At 40.5% G+C, this 11,868-nt stretch overlaps 1 protein-coding gene across 1 annotated transcript in view; it reads left to right on the plus strand.

The window, feature by feature from the left end:
• The first annotated feature begins 5,096 nt into the window (after positions 1-5,096).
• Positions 5,097-11,868, plus strand: part of BEND3 (BEN domain containing 3) — a 7,636-nt gene continuing 864 nt past the window's right edge. Inside the window, 3 exon segments of the mRNA XM_010003852.1 lie at positions 5,097-5,130; positions 5,597-5,820; positions 10,437-11,867. Of these exon segments, the coding sequence (XP_010002154.1) occupies positions 5,097-5,130; positions 5,597-5,820; positions 10,437-11,867 (1,689 nt within the window).

Below are 11,868 nucleotides of genomic sequence, written 5' to 3' on the forward strand. Positions count from 1 at the left end.
CAGGAATGTAAGGAAAACCACAACAAAAAACACCCAAACCTCAAACCAAACAAAAAACCAACAACCACAACAACAAGAAAAAAACAAAACAGAAAGCAAAAGAAGTTTTTTGGCTCCAAGATACCTCTTTAAGCATTGTGCCATTTTAAAAATAAAATACCCAACACTTATTTATGACTGTCCTCTCAAAGTACTGAGCACATGCTGGAAATGGGTGTTGGATCTTGGCCAGCAGGCCAGGTGCAGAGGTGCTCCCAGCACAGCAGGGCTCAGAAGGCTTTGTGTATGTGGTCTACCAGAAACTTATCTAGAATCTATAATCTCCTACAGGTTTAGCTGGTAGCTGAGTGGGATTTCTGGATCTTGCTGTAAATCACAAGGTGGCAAATCAAACACAAATTGGTGTCTGGAGTTAAACTAGAGTTCATATTCCCTTTATTTGAAGTAGCTTCACTTGAAGTAGGAGGACACCAGACTGTATATTGATCTGCAAATAGGCTCATCACATATTTTCAAAAGAATAGGATCCTCTTTTACATGATTGCAAATCCAGGTATTTTTATTTAGTTCCTTTAGAAGAGAAAACCACCTTCTCAGTTCATCTTTTTTAACTGCTTCAGAAGTGTCAGGCCTGTGGGTGAGTCTGGAGGACTGAGCCAAAAGGAATGTTTGTGTCTTCCCAGGTTGTGCTGGCATTTCCATTTCATGGCATCTAGCAGGGGGTCAGCTTAGATGAGAAGGTGAGAATGTTCTGATACATCAGCAAGGTGTTGATTTTGAGACATCAAGTTACACAGAAATTATAAACTACATTATTGCTCTCAAGAAGGCTGTTCTCAATTGGTGACATGCAGGCAGTAAAATATATTTACTTATTATTTGCCTGGTGAGGGTGGGGTCTGTTTGTTTCCTTGATTGCTGAGTTTGTCCAAGTGCTACACATCTTCCTGTTGATCCTGCATTAGTAGATGTAGCTCATTACTATTCTAGAAGCCATTAATCAAAGCAGAGATGCTGTTTGTGGTTGTTTTTTTTAAGAAAAATAGAAAGTATTAGCTTTTTGCTTCATTTTTAGTGTTCAGAGGTGAAGGATCCATAATCAGAGTTAGAAGAGTTAATCTTTCTGAAGTGTTTCTGCATAAGAAGAGAGAAATGTTGTGTTAGTTTACCTATTTTATGCCTGTTTCATGAGGTGTTTCTGAACTGTTCACACGTTCTTTGGAACTTAATACACAAAATAGAAACCGAAGAACCCAAAGAAAATGCTTCAAAAATAACTTGGTTCACAAATTAAAATATTTATGAAATATTAAAACATTAACAAGCAAAATCCTAAAACTTGAAGTTTAATGTTTGTGTCCTTATTTTTTGAAGCATTATTTTTTTTGGCCAGTTCAGGTGGAAATACAAGAAGTTTCTGCTAAAATTAAACCTCCAGTCAACTTCATTAGGGTCTGGCTGCTGATGTAGCTCCTGTTGTAGGTGTTTGGTATGTTTTGTAATCCTTCCTCCAGGTTCTCCTTTCTCCAGGAAGTAGGATGAACTGCAGCATCTGTGTCCCAGCAAGATGAAGCTGTCAAGGCTGGTTGCTCTCCCAGTCACAGCTGCAAACCCAGGCTCCCAACTTGAGTACCAGGCTGTTCACCCCTCCCCAGAACTAACTGCTGTCTTGTAGATAACATCGAGTCATGATTGGGCTAAGGATGATACATGTAGTTATCCTCTGTTTTGAAAAAAGATGTATATGGTAAGAATTAGATATAGAGTCATTAAGGTTGGAAGGGACCTTAAAGATTATCAAGGATTAGATATATTGGTATACTCAACATAACAAGGACAAGGTCAGGTGTTTGCTTTATTGGATGGATTTCTTACTCAATTGCTTTTTGTACTGATTTATCCCAAGTTCTTCTAGGTCTTTTTTTTTGGTCCATCTTTGTTCATCCTCTGGGGCAGAGTGCTACCTCAGAACAGGTTTTGACACTGCTCCCTCTTCTGTGGCACTCTGCTACTTACTGCTCATTGCTACAGTGGTTTAGAATCCGAAATGTTTTCCCTTTAGTGGACTTTAACCAACCAACCAAATTATTGTTAGCCTTACGTAGACAGGGCTGCGTGCGTGGACATGAACACGAACACGTACACATGCAGGCTCCCTGTTCCTGTGAAAGTACAGGTACAGCTGCTGCTGAGATCTCTCTGCTCACTAATCACTCGGGAGCCACTGCAACCCAAATTCGAAGCGAGATGCTGGTGTCAACAGGTGAAAAGTGAAGTTTCATGAAATGGTTGAACAAGCCAGTGAAAGAGATTTTAATTCCTCCTTTCCATCCCAATCCTCATGCGTGCTCCTGAGCTGGGCTTGGTTGCTTGCCTTGCCATTTGCCTCTCTGAATGAAAGAGCAACCCAGCAAAGAAGGAAGTGAATTGTTTTCTGTCAGTTTTTCAGGCTGGAACAGCTGAAGGTCAAAGGGGGAACCAGTCCACGACTAAGGGAGCAGGTGGGACTCTGAGGGAGAAAATTCTCTTGGCAGATGCAGTTAGATGTGCTTAATTTTCTCATAATACCTAAGCTCTTACACACATTTTTTTTCAAAGCAAGTAAGAACACTTTGCTTCAAACTGTTTTGAGTAACTGATTTGACCTGAGTTTGGGGTATCTTTGGTCTTCCTGCTGTTGTGCCCTTCAGAAAGTTAACCAGGGTATGCACTTTGCTTTATTTTTAATTTTTTCCAGTTGTAAAGAGTGGCTCTTCAGTTCCTCATCTATCTTCTCCTTCCAATTTCCTTGTATCCTCTCAGAGGAATTCTCCTAGAGCGTTCTTCCTATTCAAACAGCAGTTGTAGTGGGAGTTGGAAGGAAAGTATAATTCCCTATATCCCCTCCTAAGTATTTTGTGCTGTGTCTCTGTCTCCCCCCCCCCAACACCTTTATATTTTTCCCTTCTGACTCTGTTTACCATCATTTAATGTTTTCCTCTAACAGAGCAGTCTAGAATTACCTGGAAAACCATTTTGATTTCTATTGCAAAATATTCTGGACTGTCACCTCAGGCCCTCACAAAAAGACTGTGTCATACCTCTTGAGCACTGGCACATCTTGATCTTGTACCTCATCCCTCAGAGCTAAGCCTAGTGCAGAATGGAAAAGTGTAAGAAAGATCTAGAAACTGAACATCAATGTAGCTGGGACACTGGGGCAAAATCTGAACATTTAGTGCTAAGTGCTTTTCTTAAGGTCCAGGGCAGCTTTTTGAAGGTGTTCTATGAAGTGCACAGGATTTTTTTTGTGAAGAGCTGTAGTGGCTGTGTCTAAATTCATAAATAATGCTGTGTTAGTAAGACTGGGTATTAACCTTCACCAGTGCTTACCAGGTGGTGTAGAAGTTGGTCTGGGCCACTGAACATTTCATGCTGCTGCGTCTCCCTCGAGTTCGCAAAGGTTTTAAGTGGTTATGAGTTGGCATCGTGTATGTGGATCAATTAATACACGTGAGTCCTGACATAGGGGATTTTGGTGGGTAAAAGGAGTAGCTAGCTAAGGGGTTTGTGGCAGCTCTTGAGTCCAACTGAGAGACTTTTGCTGGTGCTGTGGTGATGAAGCCAATCTCACCTGAGCTGTTAAGGGTGCCCTTGGTAACGCTGTGTGTAGGGGCTGTGTAGAAGGTCAGCACATCAGAGGATGCCTTGGCTTTCAGAGTGGCCCAGTAGGAGCTGATTTTACAACTCTGTGCAGCTTCTGCATGTGTGGGTGTGCCCCTTGTGGTAGTGCAATCACACAAAATCTTACCCAAATGTTATCTCCGACTTACTATTAACAGACATCAATTACTGTCAGAAATTCATAACTACACAGTATTTAAGTGATTGCAGAGTTGTTTAACAATACTTTGAAATAAAAAAATAATTCTATTGAACTCTGTTTGAAAGCAAGGTAGACACTTTTTTCCCCTCCAAAACAGTTTCCTCCTCTCTTACTCCCCTCCTCTCTTAAATTTTCTTCTCATTCCCACTCCTGGGCTGTATGTAGACTTGATTGCCTCCTTGCTTTTTTCACTTGCTCAAGCTACAGAGAATCCTCCCTGGCTTTCAGACCTTGGCTAAAGGACAGGCAGGAACAGTTGAAAGAAAACTATTGGAAAGAAGAGTGTAACTACTGAGAATGAAAAGGAATAATAATTTGGGGGCCACGTAAACATGCTGCGTGTGGATAAACATGAGCTGTGTGTGACAGTTCACCAGTCTCCAGTTCACCAGCTAAGAGAGTGTCAGTTTGCAGCTGTGTGCCCTGGAACAGTCAGTCAGATCTCATGAGGTTGTTTGCTTTGTAGGTCTCCAAAAGATTTAGAATTATCTTCTAGGAACACGTTCACAGCTTGATGTTTGCCCCCAAGTAATATGCCAGATCAGTTTTCAAGGAAACAGAAATACAATTGAATCTTTCATGTGAGAAGTAAAGCTAAAATTGTACTGGAATGATACATGTATTTGTTTTTCCTTACAAAAAAGATTCTTAGATTATTCAGAAGGAAAAAAAAAAAAAGGTATTTACTGTAAATCTACAGATTGCTCCACTTGAATTGATGCAATCCATATCAAAAAGACTTGATCAGTCTTTGATCAAATGAAAACTTACTCCAGCATGCATATTCCAATTTATGATGACTTTTCCTTCTGTAAAGACTTTGGGTCACCCCCAATGACAATATGAAAACATTTCACTCTGATAAGAAGTAGTGACTTGATATAAGATGGGGAGTTTAATACATTTAACTCCTATTTATATACTGCCATGGTACTTCATAGAGAAGGTTAACATTACTTTTACTTTTCTGCACACCAGAAAAAGACATCTAATTTTCAACACACTCCTTGCTGTTGGATGTGGTCTGTGGGATAGTCTGTACAAAGCCATGAAAGAATAAATTACTGAGAGCAGCCAGGCTCTACAAAAGTACAGACTGGAGATTATCCAAGGCCTGTAAAGCCCAATGGCTTTAAAGTCATAAACACAGATGTGGGTGTTTCCTGGTGCCAGAAGATGCTGATATTTATTTTTGTATTTATTCTTTTTTTGTTCTTTAGTGAAATAGAAGATGAATTCAGCTGAAATCACTGATGATGATGAAGGTAAAAGTATTATACTTTGTGTCATTTGTGATGAGGCAAAAAATCATGTTGAACAAAAGCTGGTGTAATCTAATGAAGAATGCACTTGAATCAAGATAAATTACAGCATTGTTTTTTTAAAAAACTATCTAAAACACAGTTATTTTTGCTACTCATAATATTTTCTGCACTGCATCTTTCCTCCCCCTCAAAAAAAATCTTCCTACTGTAACTTTTTCTGTTCAGACTCTTCTTTGGGGAAGAAACTGTCATTTACTGGGTGACTAAATGGTTCCTACCATAACAGAAATGACTTTGGTGTGGCTTCAGGTTACACTTATGATACAAGTCATAAAAAAATAATGATGTTCTTGAAAACACATTTTCATAAAAGGAAGCAATCCACAAAAGAAGGTATTGAGAGTGTCATGGTTTTCTGGAGAGAGAGACTTATCTTTGTAAACCTTTGTGTTGTTTTTTTCCCCAGTAAAAATTCCTCAAAAGAATAGAGTGAAAGTAGAAGCAGAAAATGAAGATGAAGCTCTAGACTGCTCAATTACATCCAGATCCTCTGAGAAGCACTCGCTGGATGGCACAGTTCCTTGCCTGCAGGATTCCAACAAGAGGAAACAGATCCCACTTGGCTGTGAGGGCTTAGGAAGCCAACCAGACGGTTTGCTCGGGGTGAAGAAGAGACGCTTTGCACAAGAGGTGACTTTTCTGTACACAGCTCTGTGATTTTTCTGTTCATATTTCAGAGGCTAAATTCACTGCTGCTATAAGCACAATGCAAGTTGTTTTACTGGGTTAGCATTAGTAATGAGTTTGCAATCAAGCATCACAGATGCTTGTCAGTGGGACAAGTGTAGATTTGTGTATTGAAAGATAAAAATGCTGGGATGCGAAAGATTTCCACATATCAAGGGCAACTTGATACCAATACTACAACTTCTGGTGCAGCATCCTGTTTGTTACAACCCAGATATTTGTCCAGCTGGTGAATGAGATGCCCAGTCACTTCTGTTACCCTGTTCTAGTGCTTCACCTCTAGCAATTAGAATTTTTCATTAATCTCTTCTGAAACTGAGCAAGTTGGGTTTTGTCCTTATTTTCATTAGGGACAGCAGTGATCATCTGTTCCTAGAAAAGTCTTCTGCACATGGGAAAAGTAGTGTGAAGTTGTCCCCCCTCAGCCCTTCCTTTCCAAGACTGAAATTCTATTTCTTCAGCTCTGCTTTAGGAGTCACCTTGTATTTTTGTTGTTCTCTTGGGGATTCCTGAAAGGGTCGTGTCCAGAGTTGGGTGGTTACAGCTCTTCTAACACCCTCTAGAGCAGTGTAATGACCTCCTGTTTCTTGCAAACAGCACTTTATTAAAATAACCTAGATTCAAATTCACCCTGTTTGGAATAACTTCAGGCCCTGGGATATATTTAGATGATGACCTACTCTGTTGCACAGATCCTTTTCTGCTCTTCTGCTATCTAGCCAGTGGTTCTGTGCTGTAGTTGTGCATTTCATTTCTCCTTTCTAGCCATAGCTCTTCATATTTCTTTTCCTTGCCTGTCATCTCTGGCTTCTCAGGGCTGTGTTTTTCCATGAATGCCTGTGCTAGATGGGCTTGAATCTTACTGCACTGTTTCTTTCTTTCTTTTCCTTTCTCTTTTTCCTTTTATAATTGTTTTACTTGCATTCAGATTCTTCAAAGAGCTTCATCGTGATCTCTGAACTCTGCTTGCTTTGGATTTTACTGTTTGCCTGTCATAAATTTTAAAATTTCTTTTAACTGAGTTGTAACTTTGGACTTATGATTTCAGAAAGTGACCCAGAAAATTCGTTCTTCACTGACCCCGGTGAATCAGCATGTTTAGTTAAATAACCAATCAGAAATACTCCTCAATCCTAACAACACTTTTAAAGTACTTTCCTAGAACCAATATTTTGTTCTAGTTGATGACTTAATTAACTATTTCTGTTTAAACAGAGGACAAAATGTTAATGTTTTTGAGAATAATCTGCTTGTAGTTTATTTTTGCTGCCTATAACACAGGTATCTATATATGCTAGAAGCAGAGCTGTACTTTTTGTGTGATTTAACTGCACTGCTGGGCTGGTGATTATATCACTGAGTTACTTTCTAGCAGAAGACATTAGCTCTTTTTTTTAATTCTAATATTAATCACTTGATAACCAGAAATGAATTTTCTTCTTAAAAAAAAAAGTGTGAAGATTTTAAATTTAAAAAATTTCTGCAAGACATTTCCAAGTCCTCATGTGTTTGATGGAATTGTTTTCTGTGTTTCTTGCTCATGTATTTATTCTTCTTTACTCCAATGCCAGCATATTATGTTCTGTATTCTTATGGATATTTAGACTTGGTTTATTAAGCATAAAAAGGTCACAAATTAACTGGACTTTAGCACTGAGCAGAGCAATAACCAAACAACTTTTAAAACTTGGCTTGGAATTCCCAGAGATAGTGTGAGGGGCTATTTCACAACTACTTATATTGGTCAATGTTTACCAAAATAGTGCATTTTGCAAAGGTTGAAAGAATGTATATGATATAAATGGGGTCTCAGTGAATAATATCTTGGCTTTTTGATGCTACATTAAAACTGATCTTCTTAAGGGTGTGTAGTATTATCTGTGATACACTGATGTTTCAAGACCAGTGATACAGAAAACTAATTTAAAATATAAAATAGTAGTTTAACTGGAGAATTTACAAAAAGTCGTGGTGTTCCCAGATGGAAACTGGAGAAAGGCACAGGAATTAAAAGCAAAAGGAAAGAAAAGGAGAATGCATCTGAAATAAGAAATCCTTAAATAGGGGCCAAAATGTGTTGTCATCTGTTAGTTGAACACTGCCTGTGTGTTTCTGAGGTGCAGATAAGCAAATCCAGGCAGCAGCCAGATGGTGAAAGGGCAGAAGTTCTGCTGCCAGCACAGCAGAGGTCAGGTCTGCAGGAGTTCTTAGCAGGAATCTCCTCCTCCAGAGCCTTTCACAGCCCGCGCTGAGCGCCCTCAGATACCGAGGGCAGTGAATTTGTGCTGTTTCATACACATTCCAATATTGCTTCACCCTGGCTGTGTGTGTGAGGTGTACTTTAATAGAAGTTGCCCACCCCCCACCCCCCGTTGCCAGGTTTTATTATACAGTTAATTAGGGAACGGGTGCAGCAGGAGCTCTGACGAGAACTGACAGGCGACTGGTGGCCCCTGGCAAGCTGCTGGGTAGAGAAGGAATTGAATTAATCATGCTCTGTGTGTGAAGGAACTTGAGAATATTCTGTGTAAACAGCAGTGTCAGTGGAAGAGCTTGCTGCTCAGGTAGCAGGGCTCACTGTATGTCTAAAAAATGCATTCTCCAGAATCACTGGGTTTTTGCTTGTTTGATCTAAAATGGTAAAGGAAAATTGCAACTCAGTCTGGGTGCCTGACTGGGGAGCAGAACTATGGTTATTGTCAGTGGAGGTTTTCATGACCTGCTTTCAGGTGGTGTCTGGTTGGGAGAGCTCTGTTGCCCTCTGAGAATGCCTCTGTTTCTCCACTGACAAGTGCAGGTGGGGTATGACAACCTCAGGCCCAGCCTAGGAGCCTACAGTTGGGTGGGAGCAACGTGCATCGCCCTCTGCTCACAGCTGGGTCTCTTGTGTTCTGGTCTTTTACAAGGCACAAAGAGCTGATTGTCAGGGTGTATCTACCACTTGCTGGGTCAAGTCACCTGTTAAGAGCTGGTGATGTTACCAGACCTTGGTTCCTCACTGTCCTTATGGCAGAGTGGGACTGGAGGGATGGTCTTCTAAATGGGACCTGGAGGTGAGGTCCTATTGGATTCAGCACAGGGTGAATATGTTGCCTTTGCATTGTGCTTTCATGTTTCCATCTGTCCATCCACACAACATTTCACGTGTAGGGTTGTGTGATGTGAGGGAGAGGAGAGCTTGGAAACACAACTTCAGTTTCATTGAGTCTGCTGGTTTCTAAATTTGGAGGCAAAACCAGCTTGTTCTTTTTGAGCATCTTTTGAGTACACATTGCATTAGAAATTGAAATTAGCTGTAATTAGATTAAATTTGTCACTGCAACAAGCAGATGGCAAGTGTGAGCACACATAGGGCCCAGATAAATTTCAGGAGAGTTACAGTTCTGGTTTTTCAGATGAGAACCTTCATTCAGGTTCCTCACTGTAGGACATCGTGGGGCCTTCACTAGAATCTCTAATTGCTTGTTGCTTTCAGCTGAAACCTCAAGTCTGTCTTCCATTTGTTTTAATATTTGAATGTGAATTCTGTGTCTTTTATCTAATGAGTGTTCTGTGGAACAAACCAAGCAAAATATTTCAGCACATTCGTCTCTAAAATCTGTGTTTTCTCATGTTTGAATTCTGTGTGTTGGACTTTGTTTCTGTTGTATCCACTTAACTTCCTAAGAATTATTTGCAATATCCACGTTCAAAATTAACACAAGCCCTGCATATTTGCTGTGGGCTGATGAAATGGTTGTTTCCAATTTCAATGAAGGAGAGTTAGAAATTATTGAGAGAAATTATTTTTCATTCCTTAAGAGCTCATTACTGTTTTTCATATAAACATTTTAGAAAATTAGAAACCCACGAGTCTAAACTTCCCTGCCTTTCAGAAATAAAGAAATCTTACTCTTCTGTTTTTAAGATGACAGTATCAAGGTGCTTCTTTGTTTTTAAGTTTTTATTCTTTAAACAGAATACTTTTAAAAATTACAGTAATTTTTAAAACTTGTATAGGAGTTGTACAGCATTACAAAGATTTTTAAAACCCTCTGTTTAAACCTTTCACATCAGAAAGAAGAGAATAAGCATAATTTTGGTGTCCTGCAGCCCTGGTAGTATTTTCAAAAGCTAACCTGAAGAGAGTTCTGGAATATTACATGCAGTTGTTGGAGGCAGTGGCAAGGTCACAGGACCAGGAGTCAGAAAATCTAGATTCTATTCTTGGCTCTGTTGCTGACTTGTTGCCACCCAAATTCTCTGCAGCCCAAGATCCTCATATTCAAGGTGAAGCAGACTGACACTGCAGAGCCCTGTGGGTAGAGAGCACTAAGGATTATTACTGCCTTTCTATTCCTGCAGAAATCCATGAGCCAAAACAAAACAAAGAATAAAAGCCTGAATGATCAGTTACTGACTTCTTATTTTTCCTAGTGAATTTATTAATTTAACACAACTAAGTCCTTGGGATCAAAGTTGACTTTGCATATTTTTGTAGCAATACCTGCTTAAGGGACACGTTTCTAGCTAACATTTTTAAGGCAGTCTTACTAATAAGAGTATTTCTTCCTTCCAAGGGCCCTGTTTCCAACATGAAGAGCAGAGACACTGCCTCACCCACTCAGGTGAACACCGAGCAGTCAGGCAAGAACAAGAATCCGAACGTGACGTGGCTCAGCGAAGAAGAATCCTTCAGTGACGTAACCACTCCATCTTACAAGAAACCCCTCTATGGCATCTCACACAAAATCACAGAGAAGAAGAACCCACCAGGAGCAGAGCAGTTTGCTTCTTACGAGCTGTTTGAAAAAATCAACCCCAGCAGCCCCTCACATCTTCGGACTTTGAACGATCAACGCAAAAGGGACTCGGCCTCGGTCATCGCCGTCACGGTGGGTACTGCAGATTCTGACCCAAATATATATTCTTTGATCCAGAAAATGTTTTACACCCTTAACACCCTCAATACCAATATGACTCAGCTGCACAGTAAAGTTGACCTGTTGTCTCTGGAGGTTAGCAGGATTAAAAAGCAAGTCAGCCCAGCAGAGGCTGTCGCAGACTTCAGGCCTCCCCCGGAGTACCAGCTGACTTCTGCAGAGCTGAAACAAATCATGGATCAAAGCACATCAGGTGGAGACTTAGCTTGCAGGTTGCTGGTGCAGCTCTTCCCAGAGCTCTTCAGCGACGATGAGTTTGGCAGGAGCTGCAGTGCCTGTGGCTTTCTCAACAAAAGGAAACTTGAATCTCTTCATCTGCAGCTTATCCGTAACTACGTGGAAGTTTGTTATCCTTCTGTGAAGAATACAACTGTGTGGCAGGTAGAGTGTTTGCCTCAAGTCAATGATTTTTTCAATAGATTTTGGGCTCAAAGGGAAATGGAAAACAGTCAGCAGTCTGTGCAGTCATCCAGTTTTTATGAGACTGAGCAGGTCGAATCCTCTCACTTTATGGAGGATAAAGAGCAGGAGGAAGCTTTGTCCTTGGACAGGAGTAATGTCATTGCCTCAGATTACATGCTGGATGCTCAGGATCTCAATGAATTTTTAGATGAAGCTTCTTCTCCAGGGGAATTTTCTGTTTTTTTGTTACACAGATTGTTTCCGGAACTCTTTGACCACAGAAAATTAGCTGAAAGGTATAGCTGCTATGGAGACTCTGGGAAACAACTGCTGGATCCTCATCGGCTTCAGGTGATCCGTAGGTACACTGAGATTTACTTTCCAGATGTGCAAGAAGAAGAAGCCTGGTTGCAGCAGTGTGTTCAGCGAATCAACGACGAGCTGGAAAACGCCAACATGGATGGGAGTGAGGGTGACCAGATGAGGGATGACTGTTACGACTCTTCCAGTTTACCAGATGATGTGTCCATCATAAAAGTGGAAGACAGTTTTGAGTACGAAAAACCCGGCAGGCGCTCAAAAAAAATCTGGCTTGTACCCATAGACTTTGACAAGCTCGACTTTCCCCCTCCCGATTTTGATGTCCCTGTCCCAGATTACCTGCTGA

The sequence above is a fragment of the Chaetura pelagica genome, unplaced genomic scaffold (assembly GCF_000747805.2).
Source record: "Chaetura pelagica isolate M959 unplaced genomic scaffold, ChaPel_1.0 scaffold128, whole genome shotgun sequence".
Taxonomy (NCBI): domain Eukaryota; kingdom Metazoa; phylum Chordata; class Aves; order Apodiformes; family Apodidae; genus Chaetura; species Chaetura pelagica.